Below are 25520 nucleotides of genomic sequence, written 5' to 3'. Positions count from 1 at the left end.
CCAATTCTCATTTACTTTAAGACAGTGGTTCTCAGCTTTTTAGAGTCAAGGTACCCCTTGTTAGACTCAAGACACCCCTGGAAAAATGCCAGCTCTATGCTTTTGCTTGGTTTCTTTTTATTGCAGAGAAATAATAAAGCAATTCTTCTGTTGCAAAGAACTCAGAAAACCCACAACAGGGTTTTCAACACTGTGGATTCCTATTTGAAATCTCTGAGTTTATCTTGTGAATTACATGTAGGCGTTTGCACCCCTAACAGTGTTGTGTAGGATTCTGCAGTACTTTGGCAGTATCAGTAGACCTTAAAGTGCAACTGTTATAGCTGCACTTCTTTAAGGTCCATTCACATGACTAGGATAAAGGGTAAGTTAGGCCCATTGCATCTCTCAGTATAAGCACAAATGCACACTACTTATTCACAAAATAAATGGGCCAAAATTACCATTGCTTAACATGGGACTGCTAAAGCAAAGGGGTTTAATTTTACATGCCTCCTAAAATGTCAGGAATCTGCAAAGGTGTCTATGGAAACAGGCACCTGAAAGAGAAATTAGGAACCCACTTAAGAACAGAACACAAGGAGTTGGGAGACTGCAGGAAAGACGTGACTTCTGTAAAAGACCTCTCTGGGGTGGGGAGAGGTACCACAAGATATTAATTCTTGACCTTTTCTGAGAATAAAAAGTTTCTTCTTCCTCTCTTGAGGATGATAAAACATATTCACTCTAGGTCAGATCCTGCTCACCAGAGTTCTTTACAGACTGACTCCTTCCCTGAATACAGAGAGCAGGACTGGGTCTCACCTGAGGACCTTAAAACCCTCACCAGCCCTAGCAGTTGGTGCTTTCTGTCTTCAAAGTGATGCACAGGCATTCATTCACTAACTCTGCAGACGTCCCTTTGACAAAGGAATGGTAAGTACTAGTATCGCTGTCTGCAAATGGGGACAATGAGAAAGAGGTGACCAGCTCCATTGAATCTTCCCTTCTCTGTGCCCTTTACTAAAAAGCTGCATCAGAACCACAAAGATTTCAAGGACTGATCCCTCCCCATTGAGGCACCAGCTACTCAAAAAGAGGTGAGAAGAGGAAGAACCAGACTAAGGCCAACCTCCACATAGGAATGTGTGGGATACCCTCCTACAGAATGGGGAGCAATGCATTTCCTCTATGTTCTGAAGGGGTTTAGGAATTTTTTTACCTTCCACAAGCACAGTATCTTCCGCACTGCTGGAGGGCCAGAACTCCCTGCTATCCTACTCAGGGCTGTGGCTAAAAGCCACAAGATGGAGCCTCTCAACCATGAAAAAAATACTTCTAGAATAAAATATCTCTATGAACTCTTGGAAGTGGTGTAGCCATGATGGTCCAAGAAATATATAAAGAGACAAGGATATTTTTGGTGGTCTTTTATTGTGCTAGGGAGACATTTTAGTGAAGCTTTGGGGCACTAAGTGGACCTGAGATAGAACATTTTGTACCTGAAAGCTTATCTAATATCTTTCCCAACTACACAGCTGGCCTGATAAAAGATATCACCAAAAAATCCTTGCCTACAAACACTGGACACCTCCAGGGAAGCCGCCAGCCTAATCTGCACATCACAGTGCAACACTCTCACAAAAGGACTCTGAGTTACCCAGGAGAATAAACTTCTACTCTCTACCTCCTCTGTGCAAAATGCAGTTTCTTTTCTACCTAGGAGACATTTCACAATCTTTGATTTCTCCTCAGCCTGAAGAAGGTTATACATACCCAAAAGCTTGAAAAGAAAGACCTTTTTTGCTACTGTTTAGTTGGTCTAATAAACAATATCACCTCTGACCCAAAAGCTTTGTGTATGCTTTGACCATGACATTACTCCCTTGCAGCACATCATGGAAAAGTTTTCAGAAGTAGACTGAAACAACACAGCAGTGGGGAACTTTCCTTCCCCATTTCATGCCTTGCAGATGTTCATTAACAGGTTAGTGTTGCTCTAACTCTTGGTTTTGATTCCCTGTTTCTGTTTTTTTGTTACATGTACAGGCTATTTATGTAGTGCAAAGATTGCATCCAAATCAGGTGCCCAGGACTGCTGAATACACAATCATGGTATGCTAGTATTCTAACCAGCAGCACACTCCAGCAAAGTCTCCCCTTAACCATGCAGACTACTCTTGTTAGTAGCTCCCCAGAGCAACCTGGGGTGTTTTCTGTCTATTTTTATAGATTTCATAGATCTTTAGGGTCGGAAGGGACCTCAGTAGATCATCGAGTCTGATCCCCTGCCCTGGGCATGCCTGTCCTGTAAAAACCAGGGCTCAGAATCTTTATCAACTTGATCCAGTGTCCATCTGAGGACTGAAAAGATGACTCATGCACATTTGTGGGCCTCTTGTTGAATATTTAGGCTACACTGAGTAGATCAAATGAATCGTAATTGCTATACTCACCACACTTAGCAAGGTATCGCAAAGCATCTAACTGCCCACTCTCTGCTGCCACAAATAAAGGGGTGATCCCATAAGCATTTGTGGATTCAATCTTGGCTCCCCCTTTGATCAAGATATCAATGATTTCCAGGTCATTCCGAGAGACGGCCTCATGGAGAGCTGTCCAACCCCGATTGCACCGGTGGTTTGTGTCGGCATTGTACTGCACCAGCAGCCTCACAGCTTCTACATTCCTGCGTTCACAGGCTGTCTCAACAAAAGGGAAATCATTTATGACAAACTTTTCAAGAGGTCACTAATTCTGGGCTTCTCAGATCTAGGATGCCACATCTAAGACATTCTAGAGGCCAATGTTCCTAGAATGATAGGCCAATTTCACAAACCCTGGCCATAACATATTGTACATTGTGAATTGACAAAGGCCAGGACTATCCATGGCAATATTTTTCTAAGTAAGCGTATAAATTTCCATGAAGGAATCACCTATTCGTGTTGATTTTCCCCATGGATACAGCTCCCACTCACACTGGCAGGAGTCATAGGCACTGAATAGAGAGTATGAGACTAAACATTGCAGCAGTCACCTACGCGTACCAGTTTTGCATGTTTCAATTCAGGCATACAGCTAAGGTGAGACATTTTTTTCATTGTTACGTTTTCATTAATTTTCCATCATCGTAGTAGAAGGTGGGCAAACAGATTTTGCATCAAGACTGGTAAAATTCGTCAAGTTCTGGGCAGTGCTTCTATATTATATTTTGTGTTTGTTATTCCCTGTTTATTGAAAAAACTCTCTCAAATCAAGCAGACTCTTAAGGGCCGGATTTTTAGAATCACCCATCCTAAGATGGATGGCATCCAAAATTAATGGCCACATCCATGTTTGGATCTATACATTTTGCTTAAAAAAATTAAAATTAGACCACTAGGAAGCATCTATTGACCTAGAAAGCAGTGCAGAGTAGAACCTTACAGACTAACTCGTTCAGAGAAGCATACACTTTCAAAGGTAACAGCCTACTGTGTCAGATACTATCTGATCAAATAGCATATGATAAAGGGGGTTGTTGCCTACGAAAGCTTATGCCTCTTTGAACCAGATAGTTTCTCAGGTGCTACCCTGTCCTGCCTTGTGCCTGACTTCAGATTAACACAGCTAGCTACCTCTCTCTACTCAATGAAGTAGGGATGCACCATAAAATTTAAGAGATCAGAGATTTTTTTCCTTCACCAAACTCTATGAGGCCCTTGAGTTTATTTAATTTTGTTGAATATAGCATACTGTTCACATAACAGCAATGCAGCAGATACATGGTAAGGAAATGTACCGCTTGTGTATATTGTTATAGCCTTTTATGGCACGTTTAACTCTATGCTCACACCATTGGTGAATGACCAATAGCTTCAGACATTTTTGCTGTGATATCCAATGAATACTTAGAATTGTGGCTTCAAGTAATAATAATAAAAAAATATGTATCCACACCAAAACAACAAGGGCCTGTTTTTCAGAAGGGCTAACATCCAAAGTCCACTTAGAGTCAGTGGGAACTCAGCCCCTCTGAAAACAAGGCTTTTTACCTTTATAGAGTGGAGTCTCTCTGGATTTGTTTGCAATATCAGGTTCAGCTCCAGCTTGTAGCAAAGTAAGCAGACAGTCCAGGTGTCCTCTATATGTTGCTATATAGACTGCTGTCTCTTCCTGAAGAGTACGCTGATCAATGGTTCCAGGGTATGCTGTTCAGGAGTCATTGGCCCACAGTTAGTAAAGCATGAAGCACACATGCATCTGCCACTGAAAGCAACTGTTACTAATCATTGTGGGACAGGTATTATGATAAATGTAAAACATTCAATGGTAGGAAATTACTCAGCACCTGGATTTCAAAGTGAAAAACATATCCAAGGTTCATTTAAACACTCAGAACCTCTCTGATAAGAATCATTTTTTAAAAACTGAGGCTTATAGTGTAGTTCTAGTCACAAGGTTAAGCTCCCCAATTCCACATTACAGCTAGGAGCAGGCATATTATGCAAACAGCACCTCAGTTGCCAGCAGGGGACTGAGAAGGCACTCACACAGGGATCAGGAGGGTGCAAATTGTATTTGCCAGTGCTGGCAGTGCCTTGTTAGATAAATTAGAAATAAAACTGACAGGAATCGGGGTACAGGTCAGGCAGTGTTAGAGCCTTTCATTTATGGACAGTAAGTAGTATGCCTCCTGCTTTTGTATCTTAGCACACAGTGGATACGTCTACATGAGATGTTTACTGCAGAGTTGACTGATTAGCTTTTCAGTAAACATTTCAGCATCTACACATGTGCCCCTATTAGGCTGCAGGAAACTAATAAACTACAAGTACTACCCTGCTGTGGTGTTTTTTCATGCACAGCAGTACACGTGTAGATGCTGACCCAGCTGACTGGGGCATGAGGGTGCTTCAGTGGAGGGGGAGTTGCCTACCAGCTAGCCCCCCACTGAAGCACCCTTGTGCCCCAGCCAGCCCCTCCACAGCACATTGAGCCTGGTAAGAGCAGCCCCAGGCTGGCAGGCTGACCCCCCAAATCTGCTGCCAACAGAGGCTGCCCTGCCCTGGCTTACTGTACTCCAGCCCAGGCACACGTATAAATGGTGCCCAGGAGTTTCCCAGGAGCAATGCATTCCAGAGCAATAAGTTCTAGAGTTTATTGCTGTACATGAATGACACATGTAGATGCACCAGTGTTTCCATTTGGATGTTGTAATTCAGCTTGGCTGGAAAACAAGAACTCTGTTTCTCAGAATATGTTGATTTTGAAATTCATTTTTGTGACAAATAAATTAGATCAAGCCCCCAAAATAGCCAAGAGCCCAATGAGTGTGGCAACTTCCCAGAATGCAGGAGACTCAGATTCAAGTCCCTGCTCTGATGCTGGCACAGAAAGTACTTGAACTTCAATCTACCTCACCTCAGAGGAGCATCCTAACTACAAGACTACTAGTGATTGGACTTCACTCTCTCTCCAAATATTCCATCCTGAGCTTCAGAAACTCTTCCAATGGACTAATGGAAAAAAAGAGTCTTTTGAAATATTCCTGACCAGGCCTAATGGCAATGCCCAAACCTGTACATTTTATTTGTGAGGACCCCATAAGCCTTCAAAAGCCCAGACAATTTGGGGTTTTTCATAAATAAAGTAGGCTAAGAACATGCTGTGAATTTACTTTAAAACAGGTTAAAATAAAAGAAGGTGACCAGTAAATTAGATTAAAATGTTTAAAAAGTCATTTGTCTCTAGCCACTGGCAATTTAAAAAGCTACTAAGCAGCAGCAGTTCAGTGGGAATTTGGAATCAGCACTCTGCAAATAATCCACCATCAGGCTTTAACTAATCAATGCCAAATTGTCCATTGGTATTCACTGGTGTAGCTCCATTGACTTCTGTGGAATTATGCTGATTTATACCAGCCAAGATCTAGTCTCTTATATTTTACTCTAAAAAACACAGCTATATGGGGCAAGCCAATATCAACCCAGAAAAGCAAGATGTCATTCAACTCTTAAGAGTTTTATATTATTTTTCATAGGTTTTAACTTACTTATTCAACTCAAGATTCCTCCAAAGTCAAACAGCCCATTGGGCTAGTATGGTGAAGACAAACTAGTTCCTATACCCAATGACACGTAAGGGAGTGATATGGTCAGCATCACATCTGGACACCTTTAACTCCACTGCCCAAATGACCAGGTACCCATTTACAGCTGTGCCAACTGATGGCAGCCTAGAGAAGGTCTTGAATTCACACCTCCCGAACCCTGAAGAGACATCTTAACTAATCTGCCACTGTACAGCTGCACTTATTCATATAGGCTGAAATGAATGCACCTGTACAAAGCTTGAATAAAGGCATGTCTTTGGATGAGGGCTGGAGAGATTATATTTCCTGCTTTTTGGCCAATCTTTTTTGTTCGTCTCCCATGTTTAATTGTTAAAAAAGCTTACTAACCTTTTTGCAACAGTTTCAGGCATCCTACTTCACCATAGTAGGCTGCTTCATGCAGGGGTAACCATCCATCTTTGTTAGGTTCAGAAAGGTTTTTTCCTGATTTCATCATGTTAAGCACAGCATTTTCATCTCCGTCCTTGATTGCTACTGCTACTGGATCTGGCTCTCTTTAAAACAATGTTGAAAATTTTTTTACATCATACAAAGCTCATTGTAGTAGTATTAGCAATTCCTATCCAATAAAAACTGGGGAAACCCCACAACCTAACTACACTACCTAAAACTGTCAAGATGTGTTCTGACATGGGGCAAAATGATAGCAATGGAAATTAGCTCTAGACTACTGTAGAACAGTGTTTCTCAACCTGTGGATCGTGACCCAAAAGTGGGCCACAAGAATATATGAAAGGGTCATGAATAAACTTTAAAAATGTATCAGCAGACTTTAAAAATGGATTCTCCTTTAAAGAAGAAAAATATGGAGGTTCAGTCTGCAAGGGGCCGCTTAGGTCCCCTACTTCCCTGCCCCCCATGCCACACATCCACCCCCTACCCACACATTAGGGGGCTGGGAGTGGGGGCAGGGGGCACTGGGTCAGGAGTGAGGGGCACTGGGTTAGGACTGGTCATTGATATTTACAAATGGGTCCTGGTACAAAAAAGGTTGAGAATCACTGCTCTATACAATATTATACCTTGACTTCAGCAGGGCTTTTGATCCAGTGTCCCACAACATTCTTGCAAAGAAGCTGATGAAGTACGGGTTGGATGAATGGACTTTGAGGTGGACAGAAAACAGACTGAACTGTCAGGCTCAGAGGGTAGTTGGCAGCTGGTGTCAAGTAGAGTGCCCTAGGGGCTGATTCTGGGGCTGGTTTTATTCAATATCTTCATTAAGACCTGAAAGATGGGATGGAGTGCACCCTCAGCAAATTTGCAGATAATACCAACCTTGGGAGAATAGTAAACATACTGGAGGGTAGAGCTAGGATTCAAAGATCTTGACAAATTGGAGGATTGGACCAAAAGAAATCTCATGAGGTTCAATAAAGACAAATGCAAAGTCTTGCACTTAGGACGGGACAATCCTATGCACTGGTACAGGCTGAGGGCTGACTGGCTAAGCAGCAGCTCTGCATAAAAGGACTTGGGAGTTACAGGAGACAATAAGCTGAATATGAGCCAACAGTGTGCCCTTGCTGCAAAGAAAGCTAATGGCATACTGGGCTGCATTAGGAGGAGCGTTGCCAGGAGATCAAGGGAAGTGATTCTTCCCCTCTATTTAGAACTGGTGAGATCACATCAGGAGTACTATGTCCAGTTTTGGGACCCCAACTACAGAAAAGATGTAGACAAATTGGAGAGAGTCCAATGGAGGATAATAAAAATGGTTAGGGGGCTGGGGCACGTGACTTCTGAGAAGAGGCTGAGGGAACTGGGCTGAGAGGAGGTTTTAGCAGCAGCCTTCAACAACCTGAAGGGGGGTTCCAAAGAGGATGGAGATAGACTGTTCTCAGTGGTCAAGCTGAGGGAGATAGGGGCACAGGTGGTCTTCTCATCGGTCCTTCCAGTTAGTGGACGTGGAATACACCATGAGACCTGCATCTGGGATGTCAACTTGCGGCTTCCGGAATGGTGTCTCAAAGTGGGCTTCGGCTTTCTGGACCACAACCCATACTTCAGAACAACAGACATGCTTGGGTGGGATGGGCTTCACCTCTCCCTCAAAGGCAAGTGTGTGTTCTCTTTCAGGTTATCTGATCTCCTCCGGCGGGCTTTAAACTAGGGACGTAGGGGGAGAGGGAGGAAGAGGACTGAGGGAGGCACGGAACACCGAACCAAGAGCGACACCCGCAAGAACAGCCCAGCCAAGACAGGCAATGAGCACAAGATATACCCAGGTAAGAGACAGGGGCCCGGATAGTCCTGGGATTAAGAAGACAGTGCATACACCCTCAGGAGGATTTAAATGCCTCTACACTAATGCTCGTAGTGTGGGGAACAAGCAGGAGGAACTTGCCCTCCTGCTAGCTAACACAAACCCAGACATGGTGAGGCTCACTGAAACTTGGTGGGATCCAATGCATGACTGGGGATCTTGGAGTCACTATTGATTCCAAAATGAACATGGGCTGGCAGTGTGAGGACACGGTCAGGAAGGCTAACTGCACCTTGTCATGCATCCACAGATGTATCTCGAGCAGGTCCAAGGAGGTGATCCTCCCCCTCTATGCAGCACTGGTCAGGCCGCAGTTGGAGTACTGTGTCCAGTTCTGGGTGCCACACTTCAAGAGGGATGTGGCCAGCATGGAGAGGGTCCAGAGGAGGGCCACTCACATGATCAGGGGGCAGCAGGGTAGGCCCTACGAGGAGAGGCTACAGGAACTGAACCCATTCAGCCTCTACAAGAGAAGGCTGAGAGGGGATCTGGTGGCTGCCTATAAACTGGCCAAGGGGAACCAGCAGGCAATGGGAGAGTCCCTGTTCCCCTGAGCACTACCGGGAGTAACAAGGAATAATGGCCATAAGTTGACTGAGAGTAGATTCAGGCTAGACATCAGCAGACACTACTTCACAGTCAGGGCGGCTAGGATCTGGAACCAACTTGCAAGGGAGGTGGTGCTCACTTCTACCCTGGGGGTCTTCAAAAGGAGGCTAGAAAATCACCTCGCCGGGGTCGTTTGACCCCAGCACTCTTTCCTGCCGTGGCAGGGGGTTGGACTTGATGATCTGCTCAGGTCCCTTCCGACAGTCTCTCAGTCCTTTGAGTAAGGAGTAGTTGCATAATTAGAGGATATGAGGAACTGCAACTTTCAGTGGCTGTAGTGTGAGCTAGATGGAATTAGCTGTTACATTATGCAGAGGCTCATGTTATATAATGCTCAAACACTCAATGACACAAACCTCTGCCAGACTTCTTTATTCTGAGTGATTTAGGAACAATGACTGTTACCAGGAGTAAAAACTCAGAAAAATGCTGTAAGAGAAGGGACAGAGGTGGAAAAGCCTCTCAAGAATTGAAAATCTCTAGAAATGTAAAGGATAACTGGAAAAGCTCCAAACAGCACTTCACACTTTATCTGCAAGCAAGGGGTTCTTGCCCAAAGGTAGGCAGACAGAAGGTAGCCATATTTTTAACTATCACTGGTCCTATAACCTTTGATATTTGTAATAGCTAAGGAAGCAGCCTATGAAACAGAAGTTCGGGTGGTGCGCTCCATGAAAAAGGAAACATAACAGAAAGAAGTTTTTTATTCCAGTGGACAAAAAAGAAACCAAGAAAACATGGAAGCTGTAAATGATGTAAGGCTGAGGAGCCGATCTAGCTCTTTTGTGCAGCTGGGTCCCTGATGAGGGACCAGACTGAGATTAGGATCCAAGGCAAAAGACTCAGAGGGAGCCTGCTGGAATCCTTGATCCTTGAAAAGCAACTAAAATTTTTCAAACAAATAAAATCATTCAGTCCAGACTGAAGCTCATGAAGACCGCCTATGTCTCTGAAGACATTATAATGAATCCAATGTTCTATAAGAGAAGAGATTTGAGGCAGAAAAATATGTAGAGCTCAAGGGTGGAGTCCACCAAGTGTGGTACATGAAGCTGCACAGACTGTGGCAATCAACACAAGCCAAAACAATGCCTGGAGTTTGGAAAAAAGCTGCAATGGACTACATCATTTCTCATAGTTACACCGTTTGCTAACGCTGGGAGAGTACGCACAGCATGGTCAAAGAGGATGACATAACACCAGTGGGCCAGAGAAATTCTTCATAGGATCAATGGACCATGCTGCATCAGTTCCAAAAGGACATTTATTAATTTTAAACTGGATGCAGGCCACAAGCCAATTTGATGCCAGAAACAAGTGTTATCAATCCTGAAGGAAAAGGCTTTGGGCAGTTTAGGGCTTACAATGATGACCTTAGACACATACTTAATACACACACTTACCATTTGTGATTATTTTATTACATGCTTAAGGGGAACGTGAATTAGAGGAATAAACAAAACATTCTAAAAGAAACAAGATACCAGGGAAATAAGTTCCCATTATTGGATAGCGAACATGTCAAGGCTTTGGTCTCAGTAAAAAGAAACCTCATTGGCAGGGCCTGAGTTCAAAAAATTAAAAAAGCATTTGAAGTTTTCCAAGGGGTAGGAAAGCTCTCAGCAGAGACAGTGTAGCTGAAAAAGCCCAACTGTCTTAGACTCTGTTCCCTTTATCTCCTTCAAACTGAATACAAATGCAGGAAAGTTTTGAGGGCTGCAGGTGTTCTTTTTAGAGCATTTAACAAAAATCCAGTGAAAGAAGTGCAGGGCTAAATTACAGGCATGTCAGTTTGATAATGTTCATCCAGACCCAGATGAATGATGACAGTGATGCCAGAAACACTACTGAGAATCAGATCCTGAAGAAGGTAATAAAAATTACTAAACACAGATTAACAAGACCAGCCTATTTCTAGCCCCTATTTTCAATTTAAGGAGGGGTTCTCAGGACCAGCCAGGATTTTGTTGAAAATCAGTGGGAACAGAAAAAAGATTTTAAACATGAAGCTCATTTAGGAATGAAGAAATCTTAAAGAAGGGCCAGAGGAATTTTATACAATCCTCAGTATAAAATATAGGCCAAATCCAGTGACAAAGCCCATACTAGTGGCAAAGGAAAAATTAGATCACTGGATCAAAATAGACATATTTTTGTTTACATAGTTGGAAAAAAGTTCTTGTCTTAGATTACTATTCTCAGGACTTTGAGGTAGCCTTATTAAAAGATATTAGAGCTAAACAAGTGATTGTGCATATCACATCTATTTTTGTTAGATATGCTATACTGGACACAATAATGTTTAAGGATCACAGTTTAGAGGGCATGAATTTTACAGTGAAATAACACAAGATCCCATTATCCTATATAAAGAGTTGAAGGAAAATGGTATAAAAATAATGAAATGTCTTTTAAAAAAAGGTGTGGAAACAGGCCTTCATCCACACTGTATGCTGTCAAGTTGCAGAATAGCATCATGAAGCAGGGGCTGTCACCTATTGACATTTTGTTTGACACAAAAATGAAAACAAAAATGCCTGAACTATTAAAAGCAGATGGGGATTTGCTGACATTGTAAGAGACAGATAAGACAAAATAAAAAATGTTATGTGAGCTGAGGTCCTGGGACCTGCCACCACTTCATGAACATGATACTATGAATATGATGAGAAATGATGGTTGCACACAGCAGTAGAGTCACAAGAGATTCCCCCACAGTCATGTGAGATCTTTTCCAGGATCAAGACACAGTAATAGATGTAGCTACCCTGGGATAGATAGACTACCAGTCTATTCCTCATCCTGATGTACCTTATAGAAACTGTTGTAAGTAAATGTGTCCAGGCCCTTCCAAATACACATGTATTCAAGTCACATTACTGCTAACAGAGACAGAAAAAGGTAGTTGTTTATCATCATCATCATCATCATCATCACAGCACTCTGGAATCCTCATCCTGAATGGGGACCCCACTATGCTAAGTGCTGTAGAAACATGAAACAGAAATAGCACCCTAATGGATTAAAATTTAAGCATAAGGCACTTACAGATGGATACATATGGATGGAGGAGCACAAGAAGACCATATTGAGAGGAAAAGATTTCAAAGGGTCATTGGTGTTACTAGCATATGGCTCACAGGTCAAGGGGTGGTGAGCAAGTGCTAATTCTGAGCACTTCGATAAAAAGAAGTCGTCAGACACCTGGGTGAAAGCACTTTTAGTTGAGTGTAACAGCAGGCAGACTGGAGAGAGTCTGGGGTGGAATGGGAGGAGAGGAACCCCAGATAGTCCAATAAGCTACAGATAAAAGCAAGAGGAGATGAGGGTTGGGTTGTCTCAGCTGGCAAAAAGCCTGTTTGCACTGTGAGAAGAGTTAGAAGAAAATTTAGGTTGCTCCTTTCTACATCAGGGACAGAAATGCTGGCCTGTACTCTCTGCCCACCTCCTGCCTGGAGACATTGGGGCTGCATCTACGTGCCCAGGCAGAGTGCCTTGGACCACCACTGTGTGGGCATTACAGTGACATGCAAGGAGCAGGCAGGTGTTTGCGCACACATCACTTTCACAGGAGAATGGGCATAGTTCGGGCCAGTTTCTCTCTTTCCTTTTACCTGTCTGATCTTCTGTATCAATCAGTTGTTCCTGGTAACAGCTATATTCAGTCAAGCATATTTACAGTCTTGTAAATATTTACAAGGAAGAAATCTAGCCAGCAGGGACAAAGCCAGAAATGACAGCTGCTACCTTTGGGCGGGTGAGAGAGACACGGGAGACCAGACTCCAGAGAGAAACACAACAGCCCCTCTTAAAAGCCTGGAATGGGAGGTGTACCCTTGAGGCAGAGAGCCAAGGAGTCTGGCAGTATCTTGAAGGCATTTACCAAAGACACTCACAAGGATCAGAGTTTTTAACTTGGATCTGATGCCCCTTGACATGTTTATTTTCCTGGTTTCCTGACTTGAACTATGAACTTAACACAAATGCAGTTTAAAAATAACACCAGCCTTATTCATTTACTATTCTGACATGAAAGCCAGCATGCATATAAATAAATCACAGCCTAAACATCCCTTTTCCTCTACCCCCTGTCATATCAGTGCTGTCAAAGTTCACAACAGACCATGGACATGTGTACTGGGGGAGTGATGGGGGCTTAAGAGGCAGCTCTCCCATGAGTGTGTGGGGGTTAGCGAGAATCGGGGGAAGGACAGGCAGGTAGGCTATCAACAAGATGCTATGTCATACATAATGTGGTGACTCTCCCTTCGCTATCACGCCCACCCAAAAGTCTCCACCTGGATAGGGAGGGCGAGTAAAAAACAAGACTTACTTTGAGCAAGAGAGAGAGGGAGGGAGACACTTACACAGGCTGGGATGAGGTGAACAGGCTGCCGTCGTATCTCCGTCTAACTCCCCACGATGCGCCCAAGCTGGAAGGGTGACCACGGCCTCCGGACTGTGCTGCCAACCTGGTGTGATGATAGCATGAATGAAACAAAGAGAAATACTCTGAATAGGAGAAACAGGTCATGTTCAGGCCCCTTCAAGACAGAGGCTGAGACACAGAAGGAGAGAGAAAGACAGAGCCTGCTGCTGGGGCTTTGAATGAAAGCAGATGGCCACGGCTTGCTCTGTGCTGGACTCAGCTGCTCTCTCAGCTCTAGATTATTTTTGGCCCTCCTAAGATACGTCAGGGGATTCAAATGACCATATAAGACAACAAGGAGGTTGCTCCCCTACCACACAGGAAGCAGATATGGGGCTAGATGACATTCTTCACCTCGAGAAAAAAGAGGATTTGAGAGTACAGTCACAAGAACAGGGGTTAAAATAGTGCCCTGAGCACTGTGCATTCAAGAACAGTCCTCATGCTGGGCTCCAAAGTACCAAGGACACCAGAGGGTCATAGACCAACCATGACCTACCCTTAGGTTTCCCCTTGTGGGAGTCCGAACCCTCTGGGCAGGGACAGCAGAGAGCCAGTCCATAGGTAAAGCAGCTAGTGCTGCACGTTGCTAAACCAGCAAGTGGCAAGGGACCTTTCTGAAATATAAGGCCAAAGCTGGCAAACATGACCATATTCTGCAACATATCAGTCCCTGCTCACAGACTATGCCAAGCAGTGTGCCAAGGCCTCACACCAGATCTTATGTGAGGCTCCACAGAAGAACACTTCCCCACATCCAGGCACCACCACAGGTGTTATTGGTTATGAACAATTTACTATGGATTTAAAAGGGGAAATTTATCATGCACCAGCTGCTTCATGGTAACTACCCATGTGTGTACCCATAGTAAGTGGAAACTCCACTGCAGCAGCTTAATTGTTAATGCAGGTGAGGTACTAAGGTTTAGCTTGCATTCACCATGGGTTCAGAGCATGCTCATGGGCAGTTGCCAAACAGCAGTTGACAGACAGTACAGTCTCAACCCTTTTACCCTGCAGTAATTTGTTTGTATGTTTACATGATCTAATGATAGCAGGTAAGAACCTGGCACCATCAAAGTCAAGAGGATATTTGCCATTGACTTTAGGAGGATCAGAATTTCACTCTGTCTCACTGCCAGCAAGCTATCTGGGATTTGAACAGCCAATGAAAATCAAACAATAATAAGCGGGACCTCCTAAAATTAAAGTTAGAGTAATTGCCCATCAAAAACTTGTTTTAGAGGATTTGAAATGGACTGTTTGGGGGGTTTCTGGTAATGTTAAAAAATAATTTTCCCCATTTTTTATATTTTCCAATAAAAAAAATAAAAATGCTTAAAAAATTACAAGAACTTGTACACCAAAGCTTGGGCACTGTTTCCAAACACAAAATTGTATGTGGGGGGGATGTGCCAACCAAAGGTGGCATAGAGGCCTGTGGAAGTTATCTTCATGTACAGGTCAGAGTTTGAAGTTAAGCAATCATATGAAATAAAATTTGCAGTACCTAAGGTCATGTGCCTTAGGTGCAAGGTAGAGATACCTGCAGTTGGCTCTGAGCACACTAACTTCAGCACAGGAAGCATTATAAATCTGAGTTTAATAGTGCCATGGTTAATTAGCTAAATTTATCATCATAGTTAATTAGCCTGACTGATTGAGGTATTGCACTTATGTGGTTATGCTGCTTCAGATCTAAAACTTGTGTGTGCAAATGCTAGCTCAGGTGTCTGCTGGTGCTGTCTTGCACCCTAAAGCCATGACCTAGAACTTGTCTATGGCACTGTTTTAGATACATATTTTGTCTGATCTGTGATTTCTTTTGCACAGGGAAAACATAAAGAATATTCTGCTTTCCACATGGACTTTTTTCTTTAAAATTCTGCATGCTTCACCTGAATATCATAGTCTTTGGAACTTAAGATGCACTTTTAAAACAAAATTTCTTCTAAAAATGGCCTGTGTGATAAGTCTGAGTTTAAAAAAAGGTAAAAGGTTTTTTATGCACCATAGTGATTGTATCCTTGTAAACACATCTTTATTTGAGGGTTCATTTTTTTCTTAAGTTGATGATCAGAATATTTAGGTGTATTTTAAGTTCCAGACTATCTTACATTTGAAGAAATATTGTGGCCCTAATTCAGGAAAGTGCCACATTCCTTGGGGGGCTCTGGGACTGCTTCATTGAGTAAGAGTTGTTTTGGTGCTGGACTGGCCCATTTTTTCACACATATGCAACTTTTAGCAGACAGTCTGGCCTAGATTCCTATTTAATTAACAATTGTGTAATTCCAAAGTAATGTCAATGACTTCAGTGGAGCCATCTCAGTTTTAAACCAATAAAACTAAGATCAGAATCTAACCATTGTAAGCTAATAAATATGTTTCAAGCCTGTTTTATAAAACTATTTGAGAAGAATGTTTTCCTTTTTCATCTGGTTTTTTTGCCCTCAGTGTGCTCTCCGTGAAGACCCCATGTCATTCACTCACCTGTGCCAAGGGTAAAGCTGTTGTGGTGGATTATGAGGGCAGGGCCGATTGGCTATGGTTGGCTCTCCCGGGGCTGTCATGACCGATTTCTGATGACTCTGGGCAGCTGACTGACCTGAGGGATCCTCTTCCAAGCTCCGTTGTATGGCCAGTTGAATAAGATCGTCTTCGCTCATGCTACTGTACAGACTGTACTCCTCAGAACCTATTATTTCTCTCTGGGTCTTTGCTGTGGTTGTAATCTCCGTGGCCATGCTCTGCTCACCTATACCATAGGATAGGAACAAAGTATACAATAAAAATCTGGACACTAAACAAATGAAGTTCAGTTACGCTGTATGCTGGGTCAGCTTTGTTCCTTCATGTTTATTGGGCAGGATTCTTAACCCAGGAGAAAACATTTTGGGGAATGCACTAATAGAATGAACATTGCAACTTAATGGAATTGGATTTCTTTCTTTCCTTTTTCGTTAGACTACTTGCAGTTCAACTTTGTGGCAGCAGCTGACATGTCTCTTGATATATAGGGAGGAAGTTACAAAGAAGTGAAGCATAAGGCAGGTTTTCCTTTGTTTATTTAGAGTTATACTACTTCAGGTAAAAAAAAAAGCAGAGGACATCACCAAGGGATTAAGGGGACACCGTTTACAAATGAATCTTATTTAAAATAACAACATGTCTCCGTCTGTGTTATTCATTGGCCACTGATTACTGAAGATGAAAAAATGTGGAAGTTGCTGGGCCAGACCGCCAGCTGATGTAAAGCAGCATAGCTTTGTTGAATTGACCTGCTCTATACTTCTCACCATTTATTCTCTGAAATCACTTTCTGTTTTACTTGGCTCCAACAGCCAAAAGAGACTAATGGGTTGTTGTACGGTTCTTCCTCCCTTCCCCTTCCATAGTACAAAGCAGAAGGTCATGAACTTAAGGACATAGAACAAGAGGTTCTGCTAATAGCTGGAGCCTTATCAATTGGAAACCACAGAGAAGGAAACATAATTCTGGTCAGCCGTGTCCAAGAAAGATGAATTCAAATGGGAGCAGGTGCAGAGAAAGGCTGCTAGGATGAGCATAGGAGTGGAGAGCCCATATTATGAAGGGAGAGTGAAAGAGAGTGGGTGTCTAGCTTAGCAAAATGAAGGCTGATTACACTGTATAATGTGATACCAGGGGTTAAACACTCTGGAGGGAAAAGCAACATTTAAACTAAGGGACAATATTGACACAACAAATGGGTTTAAACTGGGTTTACAGTTAGGCTGGAAATCAGAAGGTGTCTGACTGCCTGAACAGTGAGATTCTGGGACAGTCTTCCAACAGGAATAGCACAGCAAACCACCCAATTTGATTTTTAAGATGCAGCTTAATGAGTTTATGAACGAGGTAATACGACATGGTTGCCTGTAGTAACAGGGGACTGGACAAGTTGACCCAGCAGGTCCCTTCTGACTGGAAATTTTCTAACAAAACAAAAGTTTTGTTGAAAAATGTTGGTACGTTGACCTCCAAATATTTCATTTACAACATCTCAGGTTCAGTGCACATTTGCTATCTCCAACATAGGGTTCACTAAGTGGATTGCTAGTGCGTGTGCCTGCAAGTAGGGACACTGGAAGATGGAAGACCCAGGCTCTGAGCCAGGCATGCCTTTGGCCACTGTCCTGGACTCTGGAAAGTCCCTGAAGGTGGGTAATGTTGCTATTACTAAGGAAATTGAGAAGAACGGCCTTTTCACTCTGCAGATGTGGCATCCAGGCTGCTTCTAGTGTGCTGAACTGATACAACATTTCCAAAAATATTGCATTTTCTGCAAACCCAAACTGATTTTCAGCCAGTTCTACATCTTGCCCAGTGTCCTAGCTTTCCATGACTGCCTGACTTCTGCAAGGGCCATATTCCTGTTGACCACCCATCACTGGCCTGTAGTAAATTCCCTGCTTCCAGGGCTATACAGACACAAGATTCAATTCTCTGCTGTGCCACACCTGTGTGACCTTAAACAAAGCTGGTACAAAATGCTACCAAACCAGAAAGACCATGTTTTATGTGAAGGTTGATCCATGTATCAACTACCTAAGGTGCAGAGTAGTGAACACAGCCTAAGTTTATGAATTTAATCTACTTGGATATCTGCTGTCTGGGTTGGGAGCGTGCTTCTGCTCCCATCTCCTGCATCCCTGAACTCCCACCATGCCTAAGCTCCAGTTGCGTCTCCCTTAGGCCCAGGGAAGCAGAATGAATCATGCATTGTGGACAGTATTCCCTTTCCACGGAACAGTCATTAAGAGAGGAATGAGCCTGACTCCTCACTAACTCAATCTTTGGGAGGCATGAAGTGGTATTGGACTCAAAAGAAGCCATCCTAAAGCAAGTCAAATGCTACCCTCACAAGATGCTTGGAAGCAGCTTACAGGGAGTGAGAAAGAGGAAACTGCTAAGAGGAAGTAATGCACAAGGCTACAAAAGCAAAGAGTACGTGACTACTGCTACAGCCAGTGGTAATAGATTTCTTGGTAACTGGGCACATCTACGCGAGTCGCTTTACTGTGCAATAGAGCTAATTACTGCACAGTAAGAGCCTGCATCTACACATGCAGACACTTACCGGGTGCATCTACACGTGATACTACATCACTGTAGCAACACGCTACTGCAACGTAGCATTGCTGAGCACAAACCATGATGCTGCAGCTATGTCGCTGTAGCAACATGCTCCCTCGTTATAATACATTGCTATGGCAACATAGCAGCTAAAAATAACTGCACTGCCAGCACAGCACAGTACGGGCTGTTACTGCACCATCATTTAGTACTTCCAAAAGAAAGTACTAAATGATGGTGCAGTAACAACAGTGCCATAGGGGCATGTGTAGACATGCAAATGCAAGTAGCAGATTTACTCGTGATTAGTAAATGCACAGTAGTGCACATATAGATACCTGACCAAGAGCAAACTTGCTCCCGATCAGCTGGGTAACAGGAGGTAGGAGACTGCTCCCTGTCCCCAGGAGCTGCCTGCAGACTGGGCAGGGACAATATCCCCATGTCCCAGCAGCAGAAAGCTCCAGCCCCCACTCCTCGATCGCAGAGCAGGGGCTGGGGAGATTTTTCCCAGCCACGGCTCCATGATCATGGAGAGCCTGTTCCCTGCCCAGTTCTGTGATTGTGGAGCTGGGCAGGGAACTGTCCCAGACAGATGCAGCTCCCAGCCCCATACCCTGATTGGGCAATCAAGGTGTGGGGTTTGGAAAGAGCTGCAGGGGAGGGGCATATCCCAGCCCCCTGGCCTGAGCTGTCACAGCAATGAGCCCCTGGCTCTTTCCAAGTCCCCTGCCCCCACAATCAGGGAGCCAGAGCCAGGAGCTCCCTGCTGCCAGGCAGGGGAACATTGTCCCTGCCTGGGCTCTGGTGGCAGAGCTCACCCCAGCCCCTTGGGGGCAGGGAGCAATCTCCCAGCCCCTGCAAGGAAACAACTGTCTCCTGGACTTGTGCCCCCTTCCTGCTTCTAGCCTAGGACCCAGGGGGCCAGTGCAGGGCTGGAGTGCTGGGAGCATACTGCACCAGAAGCAGCAGATCCACTCCCACATCCTTGCACATGTAGATGCGTGTCTAGGGTGGGTTTACTCTAGAGCTCTTGTTTTATAAGAGAGTTTCATGTATCTCCATTAAGAGATGGGTTTAAAAATTACTGTTAAATGTGGTGGAAAGTCCCATAGGAAGGAATATGATTAAGAAAAGTTTAGGAGTTTAAATAAAACTCAAAGCTAGGGAATACGAATAAAGATTTTATGTTATCCTCAGCTCTCTCATGTACTATGTGCCACATACACAATTGCTAAGTGACCTTAGACTGTTGAAGCAAAAAAAAAAAAAAAAGAAAGTTAAATGTTGAGAGAAGCTCTGGATGTTGTGTGTCAGAGGATGCTGGGGTTAGTACTCTAAGATGTGCCAGCTTTTTGTCTGTGTCCTACAAAAAGTGCCTAAGTAAATTTTTCAAATCTATTTTAAGTCAGCTCTCACACTGCCAGTATTGATTAGCAGTTTACACTTCAGTGCTAGCTGTCATGCCTTGGGCCTGTGCTATGACCTCTGTGCATCTAAGGGATCAAAGACTAGCCACCAAACAGCTGATAACTTGAGTGATTTTGCTCTTGGCTCTTCCGCCTCAGCCACTATGGAATCCATGCATAATCTGACACTGCTCTATAGACTAGCTGAGGACCATGACACAGGCTTCTTTTGTCATTACTGTTTGGTTTGCTGAACTCCTAGCATAGTGAATGGTACTTTCATAACCCATCAACCACTATACCGTGCACTATACTCTAGCAGTGGGTGTTTGTAGGCTTTGACTGTCGGGAGACCAGGTTGCCTCACTGCAGATCACGATAAACATATTACAGAAAGCCTTACAGAACCTAAACATGAAGGCGATTGCTCAGCAACTTCTTCCCTCTTTTTCTTTTGTTTCCTCACCTGCAGAGTATTTAGTGAGGGAAAGATGGGAGGATGAATCTTTGGACAGTTCCTATTTTAGCTCTTGCTTCTTTTATCTGGGTTAAGCAATCCGCCCACTTGCAAAGAGAAAAAAAATAATGTTGGTGCTCTCTGCTTATCTAAATATTATGACAAGAGTCCCATGGTGTGCAAAAACAACAGTGTTAGCAGCTCCAACCACTGACTCATCTTTCAGAAAGAAGTGCTGTGGGGCCCAACACAAAGAACTGTCGTCCAACTTAAAAGACCCAAGGTTGTCAAAAGGGTGTCACAGCCACATTTCTGACTTCTAGGAATTTGCAAAACATGCTGGAAACAGCTAAGAGAGGCAGAAATTCCAATTCTTTATCAAACCAAACCCAGGTTTGGCCTTCACTTTTTCTCTGGTTACAGGTCTCTATTTTCACGCACATCAAGACAGGGAAGGTCCCTAAGAATGAGTTCGCTTTTTGTAAAATTTTGTTGTACTCTAAGCAGAAGTGTCATCTTAACCAAGCAATTTGGTGCTTTCTTCCTGTTCTACTGGATACAGGTTAAATCATTCTTAAACAAATAATTGATAAGGAATAATCCCCCAAACCAAAACCCAGATATAAGTAACCTGATGAGAGATGGGGCACGTCAGAAGTGGAAGCTGCAGCACAGAACCTTCCAATCTGGTCCTACACAAAGCAAAGCCCCTCACCATCCAGTCCCCCAGAAGACTGTATTTTGGGCTGGGTACAGCATATACAGGGGCATAACATCTTCTGCACAGGCATCCTGGTCTTCAGAAGTTATCTATGCTATTTCAGCAGTGTCAGAGACCCTCTGCATCTACAGAGGGTGGGACAGGGTTTGGACCCAAAAGCAAGAACCACTTTGTTTACATGATTTTTCTTACCTTCTTTCTATTTTCTCTGCTTTCTTTCTGGAATGCCCTAGTAAACTTTGGGGAGCAAGTGTTTAGGGGAACAACCAAGGAGTGAACCTCACCTGCACTGCTTTGCATCATTCTGATCCTCTTCCCTTTTGGTCTCTTTTCTTCCTCTTCCCCATCAGGACCCCCTTGCTCAGACCAGCCTGCCCATTCCATCTGGTCCCCCTCTTATATCCTTGTTCAGCTCTTGTCTGTGGCCAGGACATTCAAAAAGTTAGGTAAGTTTACTATCCCAGGTTCCACCTAATTTCAGGCACTGCCATTTTGAAAATGTTGACCTATGTGCCTTTCACTATGCTGTACCTCAGGCTTATAACAATCTCTCCATGTTGTATAGCAACTAGGTGTTTTATTCAGATTTTGGTTGAAAATATACTTCTCTTGTGAGATAGTTCAGCAAGACTCCACCAGAGGAAAAAAAAATCTGTTTCATGTTGAGACTGTGCCTTCACATGGTTGAGGAGTACTATGCCTGACCTAAGCCCATGGGAATAAAAAGCATTTTTTCCTTTCTTTTGTACAGTCCTGAGCACCAGGGGCAGATGCACAGAAAGGTCAGGGAGTCAGTCAGCTTTCCCAGATGTTCCCACCAATTAGTTAATGTATAGGCTCCTCCAATCCACAACTTCTTCCCCTGCATGACTGTTTCCTTCTCTCTTGCTCCAGGGACCTCCACAAACAACATTTCTGGATCTGTGCCTGCTGGAAACACAGCCAACTTGCTGATTGTTGCCACAGAACAAGAGCTGGTAAGTCACTGTTCCAGCTAAACTAATTTTTCTGGTATGTTGTTGAGATGCCTTAATTTAAATGACCTTGTAACAGCCCATGGGACTAATTTGCTTTAAGCTGAATATTCCCCACCCTCGGCAAGGGAAATTTTGTTTGAATGTCCTTGAATTCCCTGAAAGTACAGGAACCTACTCTGCCATGCAGCTAAACTAAACTTTTGGGTATCTTCCAAGAACAGAACCTGACCTCTGATGCATACGACTGTCGTCCTGCATTGCAAAACCCTTTGCCTTCAGCTGTGAACTGCTTTATTACTGATCACTCCTTAGCAGAACTACAAGGCAGGCTCAGATCAAACCCGTGTGATATAAAAACAGCAGGATAATGGAACAAACTGCACAGGTGAGTTGCACGATCTCCCTCACTGGAAGTTTTCAAGGCAATTGTCTAGGATGAATTAGGAATGGCATATTCTGCATCCATACAGGGAGCTGGGCCAGGGGATTCTGAAGGTCCCTTTCAACCTAGTGATTCTATTTTATAATTTTGTCAGTGATAGCCTTATGTAACAACTTGATCTAACAGGTTTTCTTGGTTTTCAATTCACAGCCATCTCCACTTAGAGCTTGAGCCTGTACACTTCACACAAGCAAAATTCTTTCTTGCTATGTATGCATATTTTTCTTGCATTGATTTCAATGAAAATTTGCCTCAGAAAGATATAGATTGTCAGGCACATACTGTAAATGTCAATGATTGGCATAAACAATGACGAAAACATAATGTAATTTCATAGGCCAAGTTGTGGCCTGTGCCTGTGCTGTTCTGTGCAATGGTGAACCAGTATACACATGAGATATCTCACTGAAATCAATGATACTTCTCATGTGACTACTCACTTGCTGATTTAAGTAAAGGCATTGCTATCTGTAAAAACCACAGATACATAAAATTAGCTTATTATTGTACTTAAACTGCCTGGAACCAAAACTACCTTTTGACTGTGTATAGTAGACCCCGATCCTTGATATAACACAGGTAAAAATAATAGTAGAAGGAATAAACTTAAAGTTGGTGCTAAACTTCTAGAACCACAGCAAATGCCACTAATTACTAGAAACAGCAATTATTAGAAGCCAACAGCACTTGCCAGTACCTCCATAAAACAACATTTAATAAGACTGCCAAACTCTGGTTAATAGACCCATGCAGCAGAATTACTTCCTGATGTTAGAGAAGGTGACAGTAAGTCAAAGTTAGTGAAGAGGTTATTAAAAGAGCCTTGCGAGGTACCTTGCTTGCCCTGGCACTGATTACATTCTACCTCACTGTCACCTAGATACCCATACATATTCAGTATCTACAGTTTACACTCCTCCATTAGGGTGCATTATCATTCAGTACAAACCCAAGGTGATTCAGAATTAAGAAACCCCAAATGAGGGAGTTAGGGAGTGATTTACTCAGTTTACCTTTTTTTAAAAAAATCATTATTTGGGCCCAAATGCAGTAAATACTTGTAAACTTTAGAAAGTAAGTAAAGGGGACTGCTTGCTTAGGCAAAACTATGTATATCTTTCACAGGTCTCCGGCCTTAGCTTTTGCTTTTAGTTTTGCATGTTATGGTCCTCCTATGGTGAAATCAATGGAACTATGCTAATTTATACCATCTGAGAACCGGACAATATTTTTTGTAGGTTGCTAGTCAAATCTCTGTAGTTTTCCGAGTATATTATGAATATCAAGTACTGCTAGCAAGAATATCATGAATATTTTAAACAGAAAACTGGTGTTCAAAAACCTGTGGAACTAACATTTGTAGAGAAATAGAGAAGACTACAGATTAGCAGCAGCAACAGCCAGATATATTTTTGCCATAACAGTTGATGCAATCTTGTCAAGTTATAGTATGATGCTGAAAAAAGCAACTATAGGCTTCCAGACAGAACTTTCCAAGTAAACAAATCCATCCTAGCCCCAGCTGTCAGTTCATGTCCAAATGCTTATGAAGTAAGTTTGGCAACTCTTATAATACCATCAAATCATGATTGTGCACAAAATCTTTGGTGCAAGGCACTACATATATCTGCACACTTTTATTTCTTAACAAATTGTATTTAGCAGCACAGAGTGAAATTTAAAGTTGCCTGTTTGCAGCAACCATTTCAATTGTATAAATGAAGTAAAGAAACCACTGATGTCCTTTTCCTCTTTTACTCTACACCTTATACACTACATGCACTATCCAGTGCCTTAGCTATGTCATAACAATACCAGCAGCTATTTTTGCATGTGTTTTTTTCAGAATCAAAGACACAGTATAGTCCCTACATACAAGAAAAGTAAATAAAAGCCGTAATGGCAGTTCTTTCCAACCACTCCAAAATAAAATGTAAGTGCTGAGTGTTTCACTATTTATCTTTTTAAAAAACTAAACCAACTTTATTAAGTTAAAAATACTATCTGTGTAAGCATCTGCAGAGTCATAACAAGTTAACAGATTTGAAGTATGGCAAAGAAGAAGTTTAAAGCATGCAGATCTGAATTACCTTATTGTTTCTGAAACAAGAAAATTAATGTTGAAAAGGAGTTATGTCCTTGACTAAGCCTTAATTCAGAAAACCCCCAGCAGCATTCATCTCCCTTCTCTCCCTGGATGGCTCGATCTACTGCAGGGCAGCTTTGAAACACTCTCTCTTTGAAGCCTGGAGTTTATTTCTGGATCACCCCATGATCAACGAATACAAGCCAAAATATAAGTTGTTCTCAATCTCAGATTTCCTGTTTGAACATACAGTGGAAAAATGTTTGCCCATCCTTAAGTCCCTCTTTGTTGCATTAATCTGTAAAACTTCACTTCATCAAGCATCCTGTAGCTAAATGACACAAAGTTGACCTTTCTATTACATCATTATTTATTGTCTCTGGCAAGCAGACCATATATGGGCATGTTTCTGGAACTTAAAGAAAAAAAAAGAAATTGCAATATAATTTTGAAATAAAGTATATTGTCCTGGAGGGTTTCAGTATTTTGGAGGAAAGCCAGAGGTAGATTTTCTATGTACCTATTTTTCCTGTAGCTGCTGCCAATTAAATGGAGTAGGGCAAAAATCAGAGTGGATGTTTGTTGATGTTTTATAGTGCTTTGAGATGCTATGGACTCTGAGACTTTAGAACTTCCAAAATACAACAAAATACTTGTGAGATAATTCCATACAGTGTTTCATAAAGACTTACTGCTCTTACATCATGTAATCAGGAAAGAAAAGCCCTTTCTGTGGTATATGTGACATCGTGGCCATCTTCCTTGTATCTGGGCTGCACAGTGAATTCAAAGAGGGATAACACTGATTCAGGAGTCATCTGAATAAAGAGCAGATGGACACAGAATAACTAGGAATGTATACATTAATTAGCATTAATTAGAATAACTGGGGACGTATACATAAATCCACAGAGCTAGGCTGGCTGGAAG

General features: G+C 42.8%; 1 protein-coding gene across 1 annotated transcript in view; it reads right to left on the bottom strand.

Annotated features, from left to right (window-relative positions):
- ASB2 (ankyrin repeat and SOCS box containing 2) overlaps positions 1–24775 on the bottom strand; it is a 60520-nt gene extending 35745 nt beyond the window's left edge. The window contains exons 1-6 of the mRNA XM_019518630.1: positions 24595–24775; positions 15895–16159; positions 13340–13444; positions 6425–6591; positions 4017–4172; positions 2436–2681 (exon numbers count right to left, since the gene is read on the bottom strand). Coding sequence (XP_019374175.1) covers positions 2436–2681; positions 4017–4172; positions 6425–6591; positions 13340–13444; positions 15895–16148 — 928 coding nt within the window. The 5' untranslated portion in view covers positions 16149–16159; positions 24595–24775. The remainder of the gene's footprint in view (positions 1–2435; positions 2682–4016; positions 4173–6424; positions 6592–13339; positions 13445–15894; positions 16160–24594) is intronic.
- Between the last annotated feature and the right edge of the window lie 745 nt (positions 24776–25520).

The sequence above is a fragment of the Gavialis gangeticus genome, unplaced genomic scaffold (genome assembly GCF_001723915.1).
Source record: "Gavialis gangeticus isolate Ggan-Ray unplaced genomic scaffold, GavGan_comp1, whole genome shotgun sequence".
Classification (NCBI taxonomy): Eukaryota; Metazoa; Chordata; order Crocodylia; family Gavialidae; genus Gavialis; species Gavialis gangeticus.
This window is presented reverse-complemented; position numbering and strand designations above follow the sequence as displayed.